Source organism: Oryctolagus cuniculus, chromosome 15, assembly GCF_964237555.1.
Source record: "Oryctolagus cuniculus chromosome 15, mOryCun1.1, whole genome shotgun sequence".
NCBI lineage: Eukaryota > Metazoa > Chordata > Mammalia > Lagomorpha > Leporidae > Oryctolagus > Oryctolagus cuniculus.
Genome location: NC_091446.1, coordinates 28,004,862 through 28,031,267, shown reverse-complemented (window position 1 = coordinate 28,031,267; position 26,406 = coordinate 28,004,862). Strand labels below are relative to the sequence as shown.

Genomic DNA, 26,406 nt, shown 5'->3' with positions numbered 1-26,406 from the left:
TTGGGCCATCTTGTACTGCTTTCCCAGGCCACAGCAGAGAGCTGGATCGGAAAAGGAGCAGCCAGGACTAGAACTGACACCCATATGGGATGTCGGCACTTCAGGCCAGGGCATTAACCTGCTGCGCCATAGTGCCGGCCTCATAAAATAAATCTTTAAAAAAAAAAAAAAAAGTTCTAGAGATGGATGGTGGTGGTGATGGTTACACAAAATGTGACTTAATGCCACTGAACTATACATGTAAAAATGATTAAATGGTAAATTTTATATCATATATATTTTACCACACACACAAAGTGAAAATGAATAAGCTTCACAATTAACTTCAGATACAACACCTGCATATACATTATAAAAATGCAATCAGTTTCTTAATCTAGAAAAATGTATGACCACTCAATCATGCTGAGGGTTATTAACTGATTAAAAAGCTTTGCCTTCCATGAAGCTAATGAGAATTAATAGAAAAATGTCATCTATTTTCTGGATGTCTCAAAAGAAATTCCAGTGTAAGAAACTGGTCTTTGTTGAAAGAGTAAAATGCATCACCTTGAAATGCCTCAAATAGAGCAGACATATATATGTGGGTTGTCAGAATTCAAGAATTTACAAATCTATTGCCAGAAAAAAATGGCAGGCTGGGCAGGCAGATCGAGCAAAAAGCTCTGTCTGTCTGCTGACTTACTATGTGCTGTAAATCCCAGTTAACGCCTAGCAGTGGTCTTCACATTTTATTTTAGGAGTACTTCAGAATCTGCTGAGGATTAAGTTGCTGCTGTTTTGTTTTTTTTTTTTCCCCTACTCAGTCTACTGCTAACAACTGTAGGGCTCTACTGCATCCCAAAGCCAGCTCTCTGGGAGGCTGTGAATACCCTTAACATTAAGTGACATTAGCATTAGTGTTCATAAGTGAAGGGAGAGAAGTGCTCCAACACATGCAGGAGATTAGCAAGGCAGTCAGACACCTCTAATCTGATAGCGCTGAGGATACAACCAAGTGCACTGTAACGCCATCATTTGGCACCCCTCCAGGTCAGTAAGGGAAGAGAGGCAATGACTATTTTGAGGGTGGTTTTGAAAAGGGTCCCAGAACAGCATCACCCTCCCCAAACCGCGGAGTGACAAGGATTAAGAGAGAAGTAATGAGTACACAAAATCTTAGGACAGCAACAGCTGGGATTATTCACTGACTCCCACTGCAGCACCACCTCTGGGGTTACAGCAGGGTTCTAACTACTTACTGACTAGGTTGACAACTGCTTGAGAGTTGCTGCCCCTTCCCCATTTCTCCCTCTCTGTGGAAATCGCCTCATCTCTGGCTCGTGGACTCTCTGAGAAGCACTTTCATCATTTCATTTAACTTTGAGAGGAGTTGGAGGAGGCTGAGGACACGTGCCTGCTCATCATCCTTGCCCAGGCTGCCTCGTGCCAGAATGGGTTCCTATTATTGGTCTGTGGCTGCCACTGCTCGAGAAAGATTTCAGCCTGACCTTCCCGAGCTGCTGGGGGCTGAGCACTGCACATGGCTGACAGTGAAAATGTGTCATCTTTTTTTTTTTTTTTTTTTAAGCTTTTTGACTAAACAGAGCTCACTGTGGTTGGAAAGTCACCTCTTCTCTCATTGCACAAAACTCAAGATGCTGGGTTCTTCTGAATAAAACTTATATAGTAAAATTGATCTGAACTGGTCCAACAGGAATAAGGCGGCACCACAAAGCACTCACAGAGAGCCCCAGCATCAAAGAATAGGACTCAGGACTGCTCCACAGGCAGAGAGAAAAAAAAGAATAAAAGTCTTTTATAAACGCAGTTTTAAATGTGCGAATGGATTCTCACAGCTGGCCTCACAAAAGAGAACAAATATGTCAAAGGGAACAACTGACAGACTAATAGAGTCCTATCCATCTGGCGGAGGGAAGAGCCACTGGGGGGAATACTGAGAAGCTTCACTGTTAGGGAAATGCTTGCTTGGTAGCCCACTGGGTGGACTGAATAGCTGTTAGGGAAGGGGAACACACGGTCATACCATAGCTGGCTGGCTGGCCCTACCAGAAAGAAGCTCAGGGAAGGGTCACCATGCTGCACTGGCCAAAAGAGGGACAGCAGAGAACATGTGGGCTCCTGACTGGTTTGGAGTCCATATCCTGGCCCCTTCAAGTGGAAAACAGCATGGGAAGGAAGGAAACCATGGGAATAGGATGCCTTATTTTATGCTCTTAAAAATGGCACTTGAGTCTCAGTTTGAAACCTCAAGTTCAACCCCACGCCATGCTAAAGGCCCATCTGTACTTTTATGTAATGCAGTGCTGAGTGCAGGCGCTCTGGGAGAAAGGAAAATCAGGCCAGCCTCGAGGAAAACAAACTTGAGGCTATCTGCATCTCCAGCTCAGTCCATACCGCACAGACACTTGCTCCGGCAGAACTGCTCAAGGCAAAGGGAGCTCAGTCACTAAGGAAAATGCGTCGCCATGAGGGCTCATGCTTTAACGAGCCAAGCAGGTTCAAATTAAGCTGAACTCATGGTTTTTATAACTGGCATTTTCACCCATTTCAGAACCCTCAGTTTTTATTTCCAAAAATCAAAGTGGCTCTCTGACTAATGTTTAAAAAAGAAACATCTTACCACTCATTTTACACAATTCACCGAAGTTTCACCTAGGCATCTTCTAATCTATACAAGTAGGCAAACCCTTCAGATGGCACAAATGTGGACAGCATTGCTCTCTATTTAAAGGACGCATGCTAATTCCTCTCAGCAGCTTGGTTCTTGCCACCCCCGCTTAAAGCTCAGGCACAAGCTATCCCTGCCATCAGAGAAGAAGCAACTGCTTGATCCTTGGCATCACCTGGTCACTCTGGAGAGAGTGGAAGCTTACCTGCTCCTCTGACAGTTGGGATATGTGATTCACAGCAGCGTATGACTCAATTTTGGGGTTAAAGTGGTTGATGATGGCTCTGAAACAAAGAATTAACATTAATATAGAATCAGTTGGAAGAAGATGATAAATCAGTTCAAAGTAAAGATCGAGTACCCTCTAGGTTAGAGTAGAGGAGCATGGGGTGATTGTCGGAGGGGAAATGTCCTCTTACTGAACACAAAGGGGTCATGAATTGATCACTATGAAATGAGAGGGGCTTAAGAATTCTTTACAGAAGACAGTCAACCACCTCCACTCTGCACATGAACTAAGGAGGAAATACCACAACCAAGGCAAATAAATAAAGGAATGAATACTTAAAAAATCCCGAGTCCTTCAGACAAGAAACAGGCCACAGGAACAAGTATTTGGCCTAGTGATTAGGACACCCACATCCCATATTAGTGTCTGGGTTGGATGTCCAGCTCCCGAGGCAGCAGGTGATGGCTCAAGTAATTGGGTCCCTGCCACCAACATGAGACCGTGATTGAATTTTTAGGTCCCACCTTTGGCTTGGCCTAGATTCGGCTGTCATGGGCATTTGGAGAGTGAATGGGAACTCTCACTCTCTTTCTGTCTCTGCCTCTTATCTCTCTAATAAAAAAGTAAAATAGGACGATGTGTGTGTGGAGGGGTGGCTGTCCACTAGGGGGCCCTAGTGTTCCAATCAGAAAGAAAAGTCTCTGACTTGGAAGAACAGGGAGGGCACTCAGGAAAGCTGGGCCAACATGTGGACTGAACAGTCTGAAGCACCTCAGCCTCACCAAGCCTAGAAGCAATCATCCTGTTTAGTAGTAGTTTTATGATGAAATTTTATTTCCAGACTTTCATACCAAAATCTGTGTCCTATTCAAACACTCCCTCTCACTCATTCCCATCCAAGGTCACTGTATCTTATCAACTCTACTCTTAAAAAAATCTCTAACATTTGGTCTAGTGCTTAAGACAACCAGCATCCCATATTAGAGTACCTGGGTTCAAGTCCTTCCTCTGCTACTGATTCCAGCTCCCTGCTAATGAGCTTGGGAGGCAGCAGGCAATGGCTTAAGTACTTGGGTCCAGCCACCCACCTGGGGGGCCCAGATTGAGTTCCTGGCTCCTAGTTATGGTCCTGCCCAGCCCTGGCTGTTACAGGCACTCGGAAAATGAATCAGAGGATGAGATCTCTCTCTCCTAATAAATACATACATAAATAAAATCTTTAAAAATAAGAAAAAACTTACAAAAAAAATCTCTGAAATCTGAAATCAACAAATTCCCCTGAAATCAGCATCTTGTTACAGGTCTTTGTCATTTCCTGCCTAGTATAGCAGAAAGAGTACAGGCCCTAGATAAGGTGCTCATGTAAATCCATACCAATACAAATAAATGATTCAATAAATGGGAAGAAGAGAAAAGGTTTTCTTTTTTAAAAAAGATTTATTTATTTATTTGCAAGTCAGAATTACATAGAGAGAGAGGAGAGAGAGAGAGGTCTTCTATCCGCTGGTTCACTCCCCAACTGGCTGCAACTGTCAGAGCTGTGCCAATCCGGAGCTAGGAGCCAGGAGATTTTTCTGGGTCTCCCACGTGGTGCAGGGGCCCAAGGACTTGGGCCATCTTCCACTGCTTTCCCAGGCCATAGCAGAGAGCTGGATTGGAAGTGGAGCAGCAGGGACTTGAATCGGCACCCATACAGGATGCTGGCATTGCAGGAGGCAATAGTTTTACCAGCTACACCACAGTGCCAGTCCCAAAAAACTTTTCTTATAAAACAACTTCAAATATGTGTGGGGAGAAGGGGTTTAATTCCTGCCCTTATTGAAAGTGGGCTAGATTTAGTGCCTTATTTAGAGTCAAAAAAGGAAAAAAACAGTACCTACAGTAAAAAAAAACCTGTCATACTCTATCACACCTGAGTAATTAAGATTAGTATCACCAGTACTGTCATGTGGATACCATGTAATTCCTAGAATAATCTGATGAGAAGGGCACTTCACCTCTGTTGTATTTTTCCAAAAACTATATCCCCAGTCTAATATAAGAAAACTATTGGATGGGGACAGGCATTGTGTTGCAGTGTTACAATTGGTTAACCTGCAGCTTGGGATGCCAGCATCCCCATATCTGAGTGCCTGGGATCAAGCCCTATCTCAGCTTCTGATCCAGCTTCTTGCTAATGCTCCTGGGAGGCAGCAGATAATGGTTCAAGTACTTGGGGTCTTGATACCCACATGGGAGACCCAGATGGAATTCTTGGCTCCTGGCTTCAATCTGAACCAGGCTTGGCTATTGCAGGCATTTGGAGAGTGAACCAGGGGATAAAAGATCTTTCTCCTTTCTCTGTCATTCTGCCTTTCAAATAAATAAATCTTAAAAAAGAAAAATATCAGATCACCTGAGGCTACGAACATTCTACAGCATACCTAGACAAGATTCCTTAAGACTGTAAAGAGCATAAAAAACAAGACAAGATCACAACAGATCAGAGGACGCTGGGGAGACATGACAATTAAATACAGTATGGTACTCTGTATTGGATCCTGAACAGAAGAAGACATTAACAGGGAGCTGGCACTGTGGCATAGCAGGTTAAGCTACCACCTGAGACATGGCATCCCATATGGGCACTGGTTTGAGTCCTGGCTGCTTCACTTCCGATCCAATTCTCTGCTAATATGCCTGGGAAAGCAGAGGAAGATGGCCCAAGTACTTGGGCTCCTATACCCACATAGTAGACCCAGATGAAGCTCCAGGTGCCTGACTTTGGCCCGGCCCAGCCCTGGCTATTGCAACTACTTGGGGAATAAATTGGCAGATAGAAGGCCTCTCTCTGTAACTCTGCTTTTCAAATGAACAAATAAATCTTCAATAAATAAATAGAACATTAGGGACCAGAGTTGTGCTACAATAGGTTACGCCTCTGCCTACAGTGCCAGAATCCCATTTGGGCAACAGTTTGAGTCCTGGCAAAACAGTGCATGATGGCCCTAGTGCTTGGGCCCCTGCACCCACATGGGAGACGCAGAAGCTCCTGGCTGTTGGCTTTGGATTGGCCCAGCTCTGGCCATTGAGGCCATTTGGGGAGTGAACCAGCGGATGGGAAGATCTTTCTCTGTCTCTCCCTCTCTGTCTGTAATTCTACTTCTCAAATAAATGATCTTTTTTTTTTTTTTTAAGAAGACATTAACAAACAAACTGGTGAAATCTAAATTAAATACAGAATTTGGTTTGTAATAACCTATCAGTGTCTTCGTGTCGATGAATGTACCATGTAAATGTCCAAAGGGGAAGACTAGGCCGAGGATACAGGAGCTCTTTGTATTACCTTTGTACTATTTCTGTATGTCTAAAATCATTCCAAAATAAAAAGCTCATTCAAATATGTGTGTATAACACAGCATTACAGAAATCAGTTTTATTTTAATATAGCTCACTGACAGGATGGTACAGTAGCATTATTTAATCTAAATCAAGCAATAAAAACATACACTAGAAACTTAAAAAAGAAAATACTGTTTTAGAATCCTCATTTGACTACTTGTTGTTCTGACTTGCTTTGGTAAGCTATGTATCTCCTTAGAGAAAAAGTAATACCTACTTTAGCACTTAGCACGGTACCTGGGAACACTACATTAAGGTACAGAATAATTTTTTTTTTTTTTTTTGACAGGCAGAGTGGACAGTGAGAGAGAGAGACAGAGAAAGGTCTTCCTTTTGCTGTTGGTTCACCCTCCAATGGCCGCCGCGGCCTGCGTGCTGCGGCCGGTGCACCGCGCTGATCCAATGGCAGGAGCCAGGTGCTTTTCCTGGTCTCCCATGGGGTGCAGGGCCCAAGCACCTGGGCCATCCTCCACTGCACTCCCTGGCCACAGCAGAGAGCTGGCCTGGAAGAGGGGCAACCGGGACAGAATCCGGCGCCCCGACCGGGACTAGAACCCGGTGTGCTGGCGCCGCAAGGCGGAGGATTAGCCTAGTGAGCCGTGGCGCCAGCCAGAATAAATATTAAAAGAATAACTAAATCTTGGGGCTGGTGATGTGGCATAGTAGGTAAAGCCACCACCTGCAGTGCTGGCATTCTTATGTGCACCAGTTCAGGTCCCGGCTGCTCCACTTCCAATCCAGCTCTCTGCTATAGCCTGGGAAAGCAGAAGAAGATGGCTCAAGTGCTTGGGTCCCTGCACTCATGTGGGAGATCCAGAAGGAGCTCCTGGCTCCTGGCTCCTGGCTCCTGGCTTCAGATCAGCCCAGCTCTGGCCATTGCAGGCATCTGGAGAGTGAGCCAGCTGATGGAAGACCTCTCTCTCTCTCTCTCTCTCTCTCTCTCTCTGCCTCTGCCTCTGCCTCTCTGTAACTCGGCCTTTCAAATAAATAAATCTTAAAAAATATAAAGAATAACTTAATCTCAGAAATTTCTTACAAATTTATACAACTTATATAATATCAATACATAGATTTATATAAATACTATATATATATTAAATAATAAAATTCTGGAAAAGCAATGTCAAACATCCAGAAGAATGCTTTGTACACACTTGGTACTCAATAAATATTCAATGAATTAATAAATCAAAGAGGATAGAATTGAGAGCAAGGGGAGGGTTCTGATAACATTTTTCCACACATTACCCAGAGGGGTACAGATAATATCTGCAAGTTAAGGTCGTGGCTTGGTCTAAATCCAAAGTCGGAAAGAATTTGTGGCCAAGTAGAGGTCAAATATTTTTCTCACTCAGAGGGTAAAGTTCAAGAATATTGGCAGGGATGACCACAGTGCAGAAACAGAAAAGAAAAATCCAGTATGTTAGCAAAAGCAGGTGTAGAGAGGAACTGAGAACCCCATCAAGCCAAACAGCAGTACCAACCTAGAGCTAACTCAGGGTAGAATCTGAGTCATAGCGACTAGCATTCAAGAGCCACAGAACTGAAGGGAATCATGGCTGCCAAATCAATCTACTTCAAAATCTGCACTCTGTAAAGGCATCTGCTTCATGGTTTTATGGTTTTTGTTTTCAAAGTTTCCTTAAATTTCTTAGTAAAAGTGTTTTTGGGGGAAATCCTGGCTGAAGTGAAGTAGGGCTTGAAGTTTTGGCCTAGATTTGGAAAACAGAGGTTTAAGAATCCTAGTGTTTGCCAGGGTGCAATGGAAGCAGCTACTGGGATCCAGACGGAGACACAAGGGTGCTGCTGAAACAATCCCTGGGAATGGAAGAGCTGGGGATGTTGTAGTTTTGTTCTCTTTTCACCCGAGTAATCCTTCCATAGGGAAAGAGAGCAAGAAAGAAAGAAAAGGGAGAGAAAGGACAAAGGGAGAAGCTGGAAGGGAGCAAGGGAGAGACAGAGAGGAAGTAAACCCGGGAAGGGATGCTTCAAAAGGTACTTATTTCTGTCCCTTCTCATCATTATGCTTCATCAAGTGTAGGCTGGACCCATAGATGATGTGTTGTTGAATGCACTCAGGGAATACACGCTGAGACTTTCTGGGCAATCTCAAGCGGAGGATAAGACAGACTTGCCACTCTGGGGAGACATAGTTGGAATGACGATAAAATCATCTTCCAGCTGCCCTGTGACATTCTCACTTCAGAGCTTCAGATCTGAGCAGGGCTGGTTAAGGTTTCCCTCCAGGCAGGCTGAGGGATTGTTTAGAAACCTGAGGAAAGTGGAACACTCTAAATCCAGTTAGTAGTCTATAACTCAGTACTTATAAAGACAGTACAATACCTCTGGCCTTATTTTTCTGGTTCTTTCTGTGGGAGAGTATTTACCAAATCTGAGTACTAACCTGATGTACTAGAGAGGACAGGTACTAAAAGCCAGAAGCTTTCATGCTAGAGTAATCTGAGAAAGGAGATTTGAAAGAAAAGGAGGAATAAGAAGAGGAGGAAGGGTTGAGTGAAAAATGAATGAGAAAACAGAGACATTATAAAAAGAAGGCTTTCCTTCGACAAAGGTGACAAGGCAATTAAATGGGAGAAAGAACAGTCTTCAACAGCAGCCGGTGCTGGGGCATAGCAGGTTAAGCCACAGTCTGCAGTGCTGGAGACTCCTATGAGTGCCGGTTTGAGTCCTGGCTGCTCCACTTCTGATCCAGCTCCCTTATAATGCATCTGGGAAAGCAGCAGAAGATGGCCAAGTGCTTGGGCCCCTGCCACCCATGTTGGAGACCTGGATGGAGTTCCAGCTGCTGGCTTCCACCTGGCTCTGTGGCAGAGGCCTTTATCTTTTAATTAAACTTGTTTCTAATTGACATGATTAAGGTTGTGGTAGAGGTCTCCCCAAGGTCAGAAGAAGAAAAAGGGAGGACTCTCCTGGGAATGAAATGTAGTTGTTAGCTACTTGCCTATGTAAAGTAACCATTTCAGGTTCTGCTTGTTAGTACAGAGCAATGATGTTAACCCTTGCCAGACAGCTTACACCTCAGTATATAAGAAACAAACAAAAACAAACAAAGAAAAAAACCATCTTCAGTAACTGTATCAATCCTGTGGCCGCCATGTAACATTAGAATATGCAGGTAACTATATAAGGAAGACAAAGAGGCTAAAACCATATATTTCTTTGTTCAGGGTTGAGGATTTTGGTTAAGAAATTCCACCTAGGCCTTATGCCGGCATAATAAAAGACTACTTCCTGTTAAGAAGCCTTGGTGTCTTGTCTCGGTACGTAAATCCTGCTACAGCTCAACCCCTGCCATTGCAGCCATTTGTAGAGTGAACCAGCAAATGAAAGATCTCTGTCTCTCCCACTTTATCTGTAATTCTGACTTTCAAATAAGTAAATAAATAATTTTTTAAAAAAGAATAATAAATAAATCTTTTAAAAAAGAATAAATACTTAAAAAAACAGTCTTCAACAAATCTTCCTGGGGGAAGGGAAAGAGCACATGCAGAAGAATGAAGTTGAAGCTCCCGTCCTCACATGATACACAAGAGTTAACTCAAATGGATCACGGTTCTAAATGTAAGACTTAAAAACTATGAAAATTCTTAGAAGATATAGGAGATAAATCTTCAGAACTGGGTGAGGCAATGATATATTTTTTTAAAGATTTATTTACTGAGGCTGGCGCTGCAGTGCCAGCATCCTATATGGGTGCCAGTTCACTGCTCCACTTCTGATCCAGCTTTCTGCTACTTTGGCCTGGGAAAGCAGTAGAAGATGGCCCAAGTCCTTGGGTCCCTGCTGTGGCAGTTGCAGCCATTTGGGGAGTGATCCAGTGGATGGAAGACCTCTCTCTCTCTGCCTCTATTTATTTGAAAGGCAGAGTTATAGAGAGACAGACAGAGACAGAGACAGAGATCTTCCACTCACTGGTTTGTTCCCCAAATGGCTGCAATGGCAGGGCTTGAACCAAGTCAAAGCCAGGAGCCTAGAGTTCCATCTGGATCTCCTATGTGGGTGCAGGGGCCCAAGCACTTATGCCACTTTCCATTGCTTTCCCAGGTGCATTAGTAGAGAGCTGAATTGGAGGTTGAGCAGCCGGGACTGGAACCAGCACTCACATGGGATGTTGGCATCATAGGTGGCGGCGTAACCTGCTGCATCACATTGCTAGCCCCAAGGCAATAGTTTCTTAGATATGACACTATAAGCATAAATGACAAAAGAAAAAGAATATCAATTTGGACTTCTTCATGTTTTAAAACTTTTATGCTATCAACAGTACCATGAAAAAAAAGAAGACAGTCTGCAGAAAGGGTGAAAATATTTGCAAAACATATATCTGATAAATAACTCATATCTACAATATGTAAAGAACTCTTACAATTCAACAATAGAAATAAAACCCAATTTTGCAGCTGGTGCCACGGCTCAATAGGCTAATCCTCAGCCTGTGACGCCGGCACACTGGGTTCTAGTCCTAGTCCTGGTCGGGGCGCCGGATTCTGTCCCCGTTGCTCCTCTTCCTGTCCAGTTCTCTGCTGTGGCCCAGGAAGGCAGTGGAGGATGGCCCAAGTCCTTGGGTCCTGCACCCACATGAGAGACCAGGAGAAGCACCTGTCTCCTGGCTTCGGATCAGCACGGTGTGCCGGTCGCAGCACACCGGCCGCAGTGGTCATTGGAGGGTAAACCAATGGAAAAAAGGAAGACCTTTCTCTCTCTGTCTCTCTCTCTCACTGTCCACTCTGCCTGTCAAAAAAAAAAAATTAAAAAAAAAATTTTGAAAAGAGCAAAGGAATGGAACAGAAATAAGATGTTGAACAGCATTAGTAGTAAGGTAAATCCAACCAAAACTACAATAGATACTACTTCACACCCACCAGGACTCCAATAATCAGAAAGACAGTAATAAATGTTTTGACAAAGATGTGGAGAAACTAGAACCCTCACATATTGCTGGTGAGATTATAAAATGGTTCAGCTAGTTTGGCAAGTGGCTTGACAGTTCCACAAATGTTAAACACAGAGTTACATGACCCAGAAATGCTTCTCTTAGGTATATACCCAAAAGAATAAAAACATATGCCCACATAAAAACTTAAATGTGAGTGTCTTCAGGAACATAATCACATGATGGCAAAATGTAGAAACCACCTAAATGTTCACATTCACTGAGGAATAGATAAACAAAATGTGCAACAGTTGTAAGGGAGCATTTTCAGCATACTAAGGAATGATGTACCAACACATGTTACAACATGAATGGACCTTGAAAACATTATGTTAACTGAAAGAAGCCAGATTTAATAAGCCATATATTGGATCAGGATTTGTGGCACAGTGGGTTAAGCTGCCGCTTGAGATGTCCACATCGCATTTCAAAGTGCCCATTTGAGTCCCAGTTACTCTGCTTCCAATCTAGCTTCCTGCTAATCCATCAGGGAAAGCGTGGATGATGCCCCAAGTATATGGGCCCCTGCCATCCATGTGGAAGACCTGGATGAAGTTCTAGGCTCCTAGCCTCAGTCTGGCCCAGCTCTGGCTGTTGTGGGCATTGGGAAGTGAACCAGGACATGCAAGACATCTTGTCCTCTCCCTTTTCCTTTCCCTCTTGTTTTCACTCCCCCTCTCCCTCTCTGTCTCTCCCTTGCTCTGTCACTCTGCCTTTCAAATAAATAAATACATGGCCATATATTGTATGACTCCACTTATAGGAAAGGTCCACAATAGGCAAGTTTTTAGAGATATAAAGTGGATTAGTGATTGCCTGGGGCTAGAAGGAGGGCTAGGGAAGAACGGGAGTGCTAGGGAGTACAGTGTTGTGTTTTTTTTTTCCCCCAGAAAGGGCAAAACATTGTAAAAATAGGTTGCAGTGATGGTTGCATAACCTGCGATTACACTAGAAAACAATGAATTGCATATTTTAAATGGGTGAACTGTGTCACATATGAATGATTAAGGCCTTCTTGATCCCAGCAGTTCTTGGGCAGGCTGTTTACCCCAACTGACTCCCCATGGAATTCACAAATCCTAGAATGATTCACTCACCAAGAGAACTTTCCTGGGGCCAGCATTGTGTAACAGCGGGTTAACCTGCTGCCTGCAATGCTGGCATCCCATTTCAGAGTGCTGGTTTGGGTCCCAGCTGCTCTGCTTTTGATCCAAATCCCTTCTGATGTGCCTGGGAAGGCAGCAGAGTGTGGCTCCCACCCAAGTGGGAGACCCAGATGGAGTTCCTGATTCCTGACTTCAGCACAGCCTGGCTGTTGTGGCCATTTGAGGAGTGCATCAGTGGATAGATCTCCCTCCTAGCCCTCTACTGTCACTACTTTTCAAATAAATACATAAATCTTTAAAAAGAGAGGCAGGGGAGAGAGAGGGAGAAAGAGAGAGAGAGAGAACTTTCCTAAAGCTTGTGTATGTTAGCGATGCTGGTAGCAGGAAGAAAAGGGCTCACTGAGCCACTGTTTTGTAAATTACAACAGATGGTGTTTCGGAAGCTTCTGGGAAGAGGGATGCATGGTGGAACAGCACAACAGGTAGTACAGATACGAGTGAGACTGGCCCCAAAAGGCACATGTGCCAACCTTATCCACAGGTGACAAGCATCAACTCCTGGAAATTTGTAGGATATCTTTAACACTCCTGCATTCTGGGAACAGAATATTGAGGGTAGTGCTGGTGGGTGAGAAAGAAGTTTCTCTTATTCTCAACATCCTTGACCTTTTTTTTTTTGGAGTGATGGTTTAGCTGCCCACACCATTCAGAGTCAATCATCCATCATTCAAGAAAAGGGAAAGGAGAAAAGGTGGAAAATGGGAATGTAATTTTAAAAAAGAGATTTATTTATTTGAAAGGCAGAGTCACACACACAGAGAGAGAGAGAGAGAGAGAGAGATCCTTTATCTGCTGGTTTACTCTCCAAATGTCTGCAATGACTGGTCCTGGGCCAGACTGAAGCCAAGAGCTCAGAACTCTATCCAGATCTCCCACATGGGCAGGAGTCCAAGTACTTGGGTCATAACCTGCTTTCCCAGGCATGTTAGCAGGGAGCTGGACTGGAATCAGAGTAGCTAGGACTCAAACTGGCACTCTGATATGGGATGTCAGCATCACAAGTGGCAGTTTAACCTGCTGTACCACAACGCTGTCCCCGGTCAGCTTTCCAAAACCTGAGACTAAAAGCTCCATGAGCAAATTTATTTTGCTCACCAGTATATTCCCAGACCTTTAGCAAAACACTTGGTCCATTGAGAGATTTGATTTTAAACACTGAATGAATGAATGGTTTCCTTCTGGATATCCATGGTTAACAGCTAGTCTCCCAAAGTATGAAAGTAACAGAGGCCAGTGCTGTGGTGTAGCAAGGTAAAGAGCCACCTGCAGTGCCGACATCCCATATGGGCACCAGTTCAAGTCCCAGTTGTTCCACTTCAGATCCAGCTCTCTGCTATGGCCTGGGAAAGCAGTAGAAGATGGCCCAAGTCCTTGGACCCCTGAATCCGCATCAGAGACCCAGAAGGGGCTCCTGGGTCCTGGCTTTGGATAGGCACAGCTCCGGCCACTGTGGCCATCTAGGGAGTGAACCAGAGGATGGAAGACCTCTCTTTCTGTCTCTGCCTCTGCCCCTTCATAGCTCTGCTTTTCAAATAAATAAATATTAAAAAAAAAAGGAAAGTAACAATAAAAATGCTTTATCGCCATCCCAGGAGAAAAGGTGGCTCAGATAGGAATGGCTGTCCTCCAAAGAAGGAACAAAGGTTGTCATTAAAGACAGTAGAACTTTTTCATTTTCTTAAATCATAATGGGGGCTAGAAGAACACGTTATGATTTTATTTTTATTTATTTTATTTATCTGAAAGGCAGAGAGGCAGAGGAGATAGACAGATTGATTTCCCATCTGCTGGTTCAAGCCCCAAATACTGCAACAGCTGGGACTGGGCTAGGCTAAAGCCAGGAGCCAGAAACTCAATCCAGGTCTCCCAGGTGGGTAACAGGGACCCAACTACTTGAGCCATCACCTGCTGCCTCCCAGAATGCACATCGGCAGGAAGCTGGATTCGGGAGTAATGCCAGGACTTGAACTCCGGTACTCTGATACAGGATGTGGGCGTCCCGAGCAGCGTCTTAACTGCTGCGCTAAATGCTCCTGCCTGTCATTTCTTATTAATCTGATCCCTTCTGAAAATAAGCCTAGATGTTTGTTTGTTTGGAAGAATGATAAGGTGAGGAATAGGTGCCTGTGTTATATACTGGTACTGGGCCTCCTAATGCTACTTAATTAGAAAGCTTCAAAGGGGAAGGAAAAAGAAACAATGTCACAGTACAAGGAAACTGCTGAAGCCAGCCACAGTGAGGAACAGCTCTGGGCCCAACACATCTTTAAGGACAGGAATCTGGGACACCCTCCAATGCAACTGCCAACTTCTGACTACTGAAGCCAGGGGTCACTTATACACGCTGAAGTAAAATGGAGTGGACAGACGGAACAGCAAGGCTGAGCAGCAAATTGGCTGGGGATTTCTTGGTCCATTTTTAACTTACTCTCTCTGACTCATGACTTTGTAAAGCAGCTCTCTTTTCCCAAGTGCTGAGTGATTGATGACTGAGACACATAGTTAATGCTCAACTCACCACCCAAGATATGCATAGAAATGTTACCTTGAAAACATAGAAGGGGGCCAGTATTGTGGCACAATGGGTTAAGCTGCCACTTAGGACTCTCACCTCTCATAGAGTGCTGGTTCAAGTCCTGGCTGCTCCAATTCCTATCAAGCTCCCAGTGAATGTACCTGAGAAAACAGCAGAGGATGGCCCAATTGCTTGTGCCCCTGCACTCACGTGGGAGACGTGGCTCCTGGCTTCAGCCTGACCTACCCCTGACTATTGCAGCCATCTGGGGAGTAAACCAGAGGATGGAAGTTCTCTTTCTCCCTCTTTCTCTGTCACTCAGCCTTTCAAATAAATAATCTTTTTTCTTTTTCATCTAGAAGGCCAGAGTTGTAGCATAGCGGGTTAAGCCACTGCTTGTAATGCCAGCATCTCATAATGGAGTGTCTGCTTGAGTCCCAGCTGCTCCAAATGCTTGGCCCTCTGCCACACACGTGGGGAACCAGCGCACAGGTTCTGGCTCCTGGTTTCAGCTTGCCCTAGACCCGGATGCTGCGGCCATCTGGGGAGTGAACTAGTAGATGGATGACTTCTCTGTCTCTTCCTCTCTTCTCTGTGACTCTGCTTTTCAAGTAAATAAATAAATAAGTCTTCTCCTTCCCCCAAATGTAGGCAATACAATTTAAGAGAAAATATAGATTCTTGCTCATGCCTAGTATTAATCTGCAAAATGCACCCTCCCAGAATTTCAACTGTCTCCATGAAAAGGGGCATCTAAGGGATTTTTATGGAACAATAAATACACTTGATCTTAGCCAGAAGGCCGAGAAGCGATGGAACAATAAATAAATAATATTTTCATCTAGAAGCTCAGAACATGGTGACTGTTACATTACTGAGATACCTGGAGGAAGCAGGCTGTCACTAAAAGATGTTATGTAAATCTTTCATGCAGAAAGGGAGAAGAGGGGCTGGTGCTGTGGTGTAGCAGGTAAAGCGCCGACTGCAGTGCCGGCATCCCATATGTGCACTGGCTTGAGTCCTGGCAGCCCCACTTCCAATCACTTCTCTGCTATGGCCTGGGAAAGCAACAGAAGATGGCCCAAGTCCTTGGGCCTCTGCACCCATGGAGGAGATCTAGAAGTGAAGAAGCTCCTGGATTCTGGCTTCAGATTGGCTCAGCTCCAGCCATTGTGGCCATTTGTGGAGTGAACCAGCAGATGGAAGACCCCTCTCTGCCTCTGCCTCTCCGTAACTCTGCCTCTCAAATAAATAAATAAATCTTTTTTTTAAAAAAAGGGGAGAAGAAAACCAAGAATGTTTCCAGAAAAGTTCCTGTAGCTCTCATTTCAAGTAAGGAGGAAACACAACTGGCATATTAAACATGGTATACACTGGGAATAGCCTTCCAAGTTTCACCCTAAATTCACTCCTACAAGATTTACATTATGGGGCCAGCACTGTGGCGAGGTGGGTAAAGCTACCGACTGCAGTGTTGGCATCCCATATAGGCACCGGTTCCAGTCCCAGCTGCTCTACTTCCAGTCTAGCTCTTTGCTAAGGCCTGGGAAAGCAGTAAAGGATGGTCCAAGTCCTTGGGCCCCTGCACCCATGTGGGAGAAGAAGCTCCAGGCTCGTGGCTTTGGATTGGCCCAGTGCTGGCATTGCGGCCATTTGGGGAGTGAACAATGGAGGGAAGATTTCTCTCTCTCTGCCTCTCTGTAACTCTGTCTTGCAAATAAATAAATCTTTTAAGGATTTACATTAAAGAGTTTGATTATGGGTGAGTATCCGAAGCTAAGTAGAAAGTGTGGATTTTTTTTTTTTTTGGCAGGCAGAGTTAGACAGTGAGAGAGAGAGAGAGAGAGAGAAAGGTATTCCTTTCCATTGGTTCACCCTCCAAATGGCTACTACGGCTGGTGCGCTGCGTCACTCCGAAGCCAGGAGCCAGGCACTTCCTTCTGGTCTCCCATGCGGGTGCAGGGCCCAAGCACTTGGGCCATCCTCCACTGCACTCTCGGGCCACAGCAGAGAGCTGGACTGGAAGAGGAGCAACCGGGACAGAATTCGGCACCCCAACTGGGACTAGAACCCAGGGTGCCGGTGCCGCAGGTGGAGGATTAGCCAAGTGAGCCGCGGCACCAGCTGAAAATGTGGATCTTAAGCTCTGTGATAGGTGACTGAAAAGTTTAAATTGTCTACAAGGTGTAGCACACCTGAATGGTTATAGACTATAGGTTATTTTGTTTTGTTGTTTTAAAAGCAAGGCCTTTTCTTCATAAAAATAAATGTTGGGGGGGCCAGCGCTGTGGTGTAGCGGGTAAAAGCACTGCCTGCAGTGCCAGCATCCTATATGGGCACCAGTTCGAGTCCCGGCTGCTCCACTTCCCATCCAGCTCTCTGCTATGGCCTGGGAAAGCAGTGGAAGATGGCCCAAATTCTTGGGCCCCTGCACCCATGTGGGAGGACCCGGAGGAAGCTCCTGGCTCCTGGCTTCGGATCAGTGCAGCTTTGACCTTGAGTTGTGCTCAACTGGAGAGTGAACCAGCAGATGGAAGACCTCTCTCTCTCTCCTTCTCCCTCTCCTTCTCTCTCTGTGTTAACTCTGACTTTCAAACAAATAAATAAATCTTTAAAAAAATAAATAAATGTTTGTTTGTAACTGGCCTATTTCTGGCTTCTGTACCTCTGCTTGCTTGATAACGGCCAAGGCCACCAGGTTATTGTTCCTTCTGCCGTCTCCCAGCTGCAGTCATAGGATAACACAGGTGGAACCAAGGTCAGTGACACCACGCCTGACCCTGACTGGAAACAACTGAATAGTTACATTTTTCAAAGAAAAAATGTTTAAAAAAAACTGGCTGAATGGCTAACCGCTTCTCACTTCTGTATGCATGCTTTCTGCTTGCACAAGCCCACACACGTGATTAAATGACTGATAAGAGGGTTTGCCTTTATCTTATTTATTTATTTATTTTTATTTTTTTGACAGGCAGAGTGGACAGTGAGAGAGACAGAGAGAAAGGTCTTCCTTTTTCCGTTGGTTCACACCTCAATGGCCGCTGCGGCTGGTATGCTGCAGCCAGCGCACCGAGCTGATCCAAAGCCAGGAGCGTTTAACCCCCTGCTCCTGCCACTGCAACTCGACGCTGTCTTCTCTGGACTTGCTCTGTGAGAAGCAGTCACCAGCTGGCTAATACAGACTCCTAATTTGACCTCAAAAGTCTTGCTGGGGGCTGGCGCCGTGGCTCACTAGGCTAATCCTCTACCTGCGGCACCGGTACCCCGGGTTCTAGTTCCAGTTGGGGCGCCAGATTCTGTCCCCGTTGCTCCTCTTTCAGTCCAGCTCTCTGATGTGGCCCGGGAGTGCAGTGGAAGATGGCCCAAGTGCTTGGGCCCTGCACCCGTATGGGAGACCAGGAGGAAGCACCTGGCTCCTGGTTTCAGATAAGCGCAGTGTGCTGGCCGCAGCGCGTTACCCACAGCGGCCATTGGGGGGTGAACCAACGGAAGGAAGACTTTATGTCTCTCTCTCTCACTGCCTAACTCTGCCTGTCCAAAAAAAAAAAAAAAAAAAAAAAAAAAGTCTTGCTGTGCTTTTAATCTGTGCATCCCAGAACAGCTCCAAATTCACAAAAGCTATAGCCCTGTATTTTCAAACACATTGGGATGTCTTGCTTTTGTTTACCTGGTTTCCTTCTCATGGAATACCATTCCTTTTCACCACTAAAAAGTCTAAATATCAGGAGCCGGTGCCGTGGCTCACTTGGTTAATCCTTCTCCTGCGGCACCGGCATCCCATATGGGCACCAGGTTCTAGTCCCAGTTGCTCCTCTTCCAGTCCAGCTCTCTGCTATGGCCTGAGAAGGCAGTGGAGGATGGCCCAAGTGCTTGGGCTCCTGCACGCGCATGGGAGACCAGGAGGAAGCACCTGGCTCTTGGCTTCGGATTGGCGCAGTGCCACTGTAGCAGCCATTTGGGGAGTGAACCAACAGAAGGAAGACCTTTCTCTCTGTCTCTCTGTCTATAGCTCTGTCAAAAAAAAAAGTCTATCTCTCTGTCTCTCTCTCTCACTGTCCACTCTGCCTGTCAAAAAAAAAAAAAAAAGTCTAAATCTTATTTTTCCATGAAGGTCCAGTTAAAATAGCACTGCTTCCCTGAACAACATGGTATATATAATGGAAAAAAATCAAGACTTCAGACCTGAGTTAAAAATCCCAATTCCTCCACTTAGTAGCTGTGTAACTTAGGGTAATAGATCAACTTTTCCAAGTATCAGTTTCTTTAACTGGTTGAATTGTCTTTCTAAAACTTTCAACTTTCCTTTGTTTGTTTGTTTGTTTCTTTCTTTCTTTTTTTCTTTTTCAGGCAAAGTTAGACGGTGAGAGAGAGAGAGACAGAGAGAAAAGTCTTCCTTCCGTTGGTTCACCCCCCAGTGGCCGCTATGGTCGGTGCGCGGCGGCCAACGCACTGCTCCAATCCAAAGCCAGGAGCCACGTGCTTCCTCCTGGTCTCCCATGGGGTGCAGGGCCCAAGCACTTGGGCCATCCTCCACTGCACTCTCGGGCCACAGCAGAGAGCTGAACTGGAAGAGGAGCAACGGGGACAGAATCTGGCGCCCCAACTGGGACTAGAACCCAGTGTGCTGGCGCCGCAGGCAGAGGATTAGCCTAGTGAGCCACGGTGCCAGCTCTGTGTTTTCTTATATACTATTTAACTTGCCTTAAAAGAGATCTTAAATTACTTATTTATTTAAGAAGCTGAGAGAGCAAGAGCGAGAGAGAAATAAAGAGAGAGAGAGAAACCTTGAATCTGCTGGTTCACCCCCAAAATGTCTGTGATAGCCAGGGCTGAGGCCAAAGTTGAATCCAAAGCTGAGAGCTGAGAACTCAACCCAGGCCTCCCGTTAAGTGGCAGGAACCCAACTACTTGACCCATCACCACTGCTTCCCAGGGTCTGCATTTGCAGAAAACTGGAGTCAGGAGTCAGAACTGGGTTTTGAACCCAGGTACTCCAATGTGAGACACATCTTAACCACTAAGATAAACACCTGCCCTGAGTATGTGTGTATATATATATATATATATATATATATATTTTTAAGTAACTTCCTTTTTCCTACACCAGTATAGTGATAAGCAACATAGTACAGTACCAAGTATTCTCTCTGTTATCTGGGGATCAAAGACAAGAAAACCTTCATAGCTATAAATGCATTTACCTAGGAAACTTTAAACCTGCTGGCATCTGAGAAGGAGTGAAAGTATAATGGGGTGATATGTGGCAGTGGTAAAAATGGTTCATCTGAGATTTGAGCTTTTAACTTTACACCAGCATTTCTTTTTTACCTTCAGAACTGTTTCACATACTCCCATTTTATGCAGTAATAAGCTTTCTTCTTCATGGAGTCAATGAATCTTCAGCCCATCCAATTCAACAACAACCACAACAACAAAAAAGCAATTTCCCTTGATGCCTGTTAACAGCAGTGCATTACAAGCCTCAAAGACTCTGCTGATTAACATTAAACAAAATAAGATAAGAATTCCTTCTAACCTTTTTCACTTTGAAACTATCTAATTAAAACTTCAGTAAATGACGTGTTAGGTTATCCCTCTAACTGTCTCCTTGAGTACCAGGTCTTAATGCTTTCATGCCAATTATCCCCCTCCTTATGCTATTTACTGCCCCTGTGGTCATTCTTTTCAAGACCAAAGACACAAAAATGGAACCCATTATAGGAGGCATCATGACAACCAGCAGGAAGGATGGGCTACTGACCAGTGCACTGAATTGATGTAGCCAATGCATAAGTCTGCCTTACCTAATGATTCAATTATGTTAACAAACTAAGTCATTAATAAAGAGAACTTGATTTATTGTGCACCTAAGTATATTGGTTGAAGACCGTGAAACAATGTATATCACTCACTGACTATACCTTCATAGCCTTCATATTCATATTTTAACCTGAGTTAAAATGAAGCAGTCTAAAAATCACTTTGAAAGAAAAATTATTGGTTGGTGCTGTGGCTCACTAGGTTAATCCTCCGCCTGCAACGCCAGCACACCGGGTTCTAGTCCCGGTCGGGGCGCCAGATTCTGTCCTGGTTGCCCCTCTTCCAGGCCAGCTCTCTGCTGTGGCCCAGGAGTGCAGTGGAGGATGGCCCAGGTCCTTGGGCACTGCACCTCATGGGAGACCAGGAGAAGCACCTGGCTCCTGCCTTTGGACCAGCGCAGTGTGCCGGCTGCAGTGCGCCGGCCGTGGCGGCCATTGGAGGGTGAACCAACGGCAAAAGGAAGACCTTTCTCTCTCTCTCTCTGTCTACTCTGCCTGAAAAAAAAAATAAAAAAAAGAAAGAAAGAAAGAAAGAAAGAAAGAAAGAAAGAAAGAAAGAAAGAAAGAAAGAAAGAAAGAAAAGAAAAATTATTAGAGAGAGATGGGGTGGGAGAGACAGACAGTGAGAGTGTGTTCCCATTTGCTGGCTCAATCCCTAAATGTTGGCTAGAACTAAAACAGAAAGTCAGGAACTTGATCTAGGTCTCCCATGTGGGTGGCAGGGACCCAAGTCCTTTAGCCATCACTTACTGCCTCGCACTGTGTGCATTAGCAGGAAGTTGAAATTGGGATTAGAGCCAGGACTCAAATGCAGGCATCCCACCTAGTGTCTTAACCACTTTACCAAAGGCCTGCCACTGATTTTTTTTTTTAATTTTAAAATTTATTTGAAAGGCAGAAACAGAGAGACAAACTGACAGATCTCTTATCCACTGGTTCACTCCCCAAATGCTAGCAATAGCTCAGGACTGACCAGGCCAAAGCCAGGAACTAGGAAGTCAATCGGTCTCCCATGTCGGTAGCAGGGACCCAATCTACTTGAACAATCAATCACCTACTGCTTCCCAGGATGCACACTGGTAGGAAACAAAGCAGGCGCAGAGCCAGGATTTGAAACCAGGTACTCCAGTATGGGCTGCAGGTGTCCCTCCCTCCCTCTCCCTCTCCCTCTCCTTTCTCTCTTTCTCTCTCTCTCTCTCTCTCTCCTAAGATTTATTTACTTATTTGAAGGGCAGAGTTACAGAAAAAGAGACAGGGAGAGAGATCTTCTATCTGCTTGTTCACTCACCAAATGGCTGCAACAGCCAGAGCTGGGCCAATCCGAAGTCAGGGGCCAGGAGTTTCTTCACTTCTGGGTCTCCCACGTGGCTGCAGGGGCCTGAGCACGTGGCCATCCTCTGCTGCTTTCCCAGGGCTTTCCCAGGGAGCTGGGAGTCGAACTGGCATCCATATGGGATACCAGTGCTGCAGCGGATGGCTTTACTGGCTATTCCAGGGCACTGGCCCCTCACCTACTGATATTTTTATCCAGACACTGCATTAAGCAGATAAAGGTTAACAATGCATTATACTGGAGGGAAACTAGAGAGAGTAATGTGCTTTTCTGAAGCTTCGTGCAGGACTACCCATTTTTGGCTTTCTACTTAGATGCATGACTTTACCCAAGTAAGTTTCCAGGTCATCACCTGCTGAAATTAAGCAATCCCTTATAACTAATTTGCTTGAAAAATCACCTAATTTCTAGTTACTATGGCTCCAAACTACAGATGTAAGCCAAGTAAGATGCCAGGGGCTTCACACTTTGGCCAAATTATCTACTCTAGCACCACCATAACAGAGGAATGAAATTTCTTCCTACTTTAGACACTAGCTTGATATTTTTTCATTGTTTCCACTATTACAAAGAATGTAAATGGAAAAGAATGAGCTGCAGGAGCTGAAAGCAGCACAAGTCAAACAGACCATCTACATTTCCATAAAAAGCATCCCTTAGGCCGGCGCTGTGGCTCAATAGGCTAATCCTCCACCTTGCGGCGCCGGCACACCGGGTTCTAGTCCCGGTCAGGGCGCCGGATTCTGTCCCGGTTGCCCCTCTTCCAGGCCAGCTCTCTGCTATGGCCAGGGAGTGCAGTGGAGGATGGCCCAGGTGCTTGGGCCCTGCACCCCATGGGAGACCAGGAAAAGTACCTGGCTCCTGGCTCCTGCCATCGGATCAGCGCGGTGCGCCGGCTGCAGCGGCGGCCATTGGAGGGTGAACCAACGGCAAAAGGAAGACCTTTCTCTCTCTGTCTCTCTCTCACTGTCCACTCTGCCTGTCAAAAAAAAAAAAAAAAAAAAAAAAGCATCCCTTAATCAATTCCCCTCAGAATGATCTGCTTTACATTCAATCTCAATAAATGAACAGAAGTTGTAGAACTGTCCCAAACAAAACACACAGAGAGGTGACACAGAAAGTTAAGCCACAGCCTGCAGAGCTGGCGTCCCACATGGCTGCTGCTCTGAGTCCTGGCTGCTCCTCTTCTGATCCAGCTCCCTGATGATGGCCTTGGGCCCCTGCACCCACGTGGAAGACCTGGAAGAAGCTCCTGGTTCCTGGCTTCGGCCAGGCCCAGCCCAGGGGCTGTGGCCATTGGAGGAGTGAATCAGCAGACAGATAACTCACTGTCTCTCATTCTCTCTCTCCTTTCAAATAAATAAATACTAAAGAAAAAAAAGGGAGAGAGAAAACACCAGAACATTAGCCTCTCCCTGCTCAGATTCCTTCATTCTGTCTCTATTGGCAGGTCAGGAGTTGCTGACAGAGTTATTAACACTTTTAATAACTGTTAGAGTTGGTTTGGCCCTGGGTTTCCTATGTCCACAAATAAGGCCCCTCTCTACACTCTCAGAAACACCTAATGAATAAAAGAGAACAAAATGTCACGTGAAAATGTGTATTAGATTTTATGTCTCTTCAGGACATGAGAGACCCCCACTGCTTCTACTTGGGAGCAATTCCACAGCAGTAGAGACCAGCTCAAAACCCCAGGAGGTGATCTAATTGTAATTAATGGGGGACACAATAGTCCCTTGAATATGATCTGAGAATCTGCTAAAAAAAAATAAAACTGACATGAGACAAAAAAAAACCCTGAAATATTTTAATTATACCTCATTCTCATTAGCCTAATTAATCAATTTTATTGTAAGATTTAATTTTTAAGCGTGGGGACGGGAGGAGGGATGAAAAATGAGACACTAACTTGGGCTTCTTTTCATGTCACTTTAAAAGCAGAGAGAAATTATCTCAGCAGATCACATGCTAGATTGGAGTGAAAGGGATGTATTCTGCAGATCCCATGCCACTTAGAGAAAAGGAGGCATAAAAAACTGAATTAGAAGAGCTGTAGCTCCACCTCAGTGGTGAAGAAGCAGGAGCAAGGATCTCAGGTGCACAGAGCAGGAAGAAGGCTGTGAAGATGGTGCCACACTAGCAGGAGTGGTCCTGTCACTCATGACAGGACACACAGGATGGTGGGACAGGGGGATCATGTTTCCAAGTACTCTAAGGAAGGAGTGAAATTAAGACAGGGAAAGAGGTTTATGCTCCATCCCGAGGGGACCTTTGAGAATTCCTCAGGAAAGGCAATCAGCAAGTCTGCCAAAGTAATTAAGCAAGCGAACACTTACTATAAAGCCCACATCAGTTAAGCGAGCGGAGATGAATCTTATTACACCCACTGCCAGCTCTGAACCTGCAGGTGCTGGCCACTGAGATGGGGTGTTCCTCGACCCTGGCTGACCACCCACACACTGAGACAGAGTTCTGCCCTTGCCGTCAGCTCGGGAAAGGCAGGCCGCTACCACCTGCTCTGAAGTTAGTTACGCTGCCTGCAGAGAGATCCTGGCAAGTACTTTTCTTCTAAGAAGCCTGGGAGGAGGTCTTGGGGGCAGGTCGTGGGGCTGCTGGAAAAGAATCCTTGAGCTGCAGAGACAATGGGTGTGGGAAGGAGCATGGTTCTGTTAGTGAGGTAAAGAGAATTGTGTAATTTTGAACACCAAGGTGGAAATAAAGAGTCAATAAGCGGGGCCGGCACTGTGGCACAGCGGGTTAAAGCCCTGGCCTGAAGCACTGGGATCCCATATGGGTGCCAGTTCTAGTCCTGGCTGCTCCACTTCCAATCCAGCTCTCCGCTATGGCCTGGGAAAGCAGAAGATGGCCCAAGTCCTTGGGCCCCTGCGCCACGTGGGAGACCCAGAAGAAGCTCCTGGCTTCGGATCGGTGCAGCTCCGGCCGTTGCAGCCATCTGGGGAGTGAACCAGTGGATGGAAGACCTCTCTCTCTCTCTCTCTCTCTCTCTGTAACTTTGTCTTTCCAATAAATAAAATAAATCTTAAAAAAAAAAAAAAAAGAGGCCGGCGCCGCGGCTCACTAGGCTAATCCTCCGCCTAGCGGCGCCGGCACACCGGGTTCTAGTCCCGGTCGGGGCGCCGGATTCTGTCCCGGTTGCCCCTCTTCCAGGCCAGCCCTCTGCTGTGGCCAGGGAGTGCAGTGGAGGATGGCCCAGGTGCTTGGGCCCTGCACCCCATGGGAGACCAGGAAAAGCACCTGGCTCCTGGCTCCTGCCATCGGATCAGCGCGGTGCGCCGGCCGCAGCGCGCCGGCCGCGGCGGCCATTGGAGGGTGAACCAACGGCAAAGGAAGACCTTTCTCTCTGTCTCTCTCTCTCTCACTGTCCACTCTGCCTGTCAAAAAAAAAAAAAAAAAAAAAAAAAAAAAGGTCAATAAGCTGCCCAAAGCACTGAACCATTCTGCCTAAGTGAAGCTGATGGTCTTTCTCTCTCTGAAAAGGGGAAAACATTAAAACTTCATTGCAATATAATTTCTCTTCAGGGAAAAATAAGTATTACTGAGGAATGTTTGTTGCCTTTCCAATGTTAATGGCAGCCTCAGGATCAGCTTTATTAATGAGTTAGCACCAAAGCTAAGGGGTCAGATTTTTGTTTTTAACCTGAAATAATTCAAATGATATTTGAATCGTTTTCAGTGGGACATCTGCTTTAAACTACAATATATCTCCAAGTACAAAATCCCTTCTCTCCCACCCCCCAACCAACCAAAACCCAAAACCCACAACTAAGCTTCAAATAAGTATGGGAAAAATGAGGCTCTGAATACTTACAGGGCAAGAAGTAAACCACAAACTACTTACAAAAATACCTAAGCCTCTATGCATTAACAATTTATACCAGTTCACAAAAATATTAAAATATAAAAATTTTTTAGGGGCCTGCACCGTGGCTCACTTGGCTAATCCTCCACCTGCAGCGCCAGCATCCCATATGGGCGCCTGGTTCTAGTCCTGGTTGCTCCTCTTCCAGTCCAGCTTTCTGCTGTGGCCTGGGAAGGTAGTGGAGGATGGCCCAGGTCCTTGGGCCCCTGCACCCGTATGGGAGACCAGGAGGAAGCACCTGGCTCCTGGCTTTGGATTGGTATAGCTCCGGCTGTATCGGCCATTTGGGGGGTGAACCAACGGAAAAGGAAGACCTTTCTCTCTGTCTCTCTCTCTCTCACTGTCTAACTCTGTCAAAACAATTTTTTTTTTTTTAAAGATTTACTTATTTGAAAGGCAGAGTTAGAAAGAGGGAGAGACAGAGAGAGCTTCCATCTGCTGGTTCATTCCCTAAATGA

The 26,406-nt window shown here is 45.5% G+C and overlaps 1 protein-coding gene across 4 annotated transcripts in view; it reads right to left on the bottom strand.

The window, feature by feature from the left end:
• Positions 1 to 26,406, bottom strand: part of ARMH3 (armadillo like helical domain containing 3) — a 217,599-nt gene that overhangs the window by 35,638 nt on the left and 155,555 nt on the right. For all 4 annotated transcript variants that reach the window (XM_008270392.4, XM_002718677.5, XM_017348512.3 and 1 more), the window contains one exon: positions 2,877 to 2,955. In XM_008270392.4, the coding sequence (XP_008268614.1) occupies positions 2,877 to 2,955 (79 nt within the window). The remainder of the gene's footprint in view (positions 1 to 2,876; positions 2,956 to 26,406) is intronic.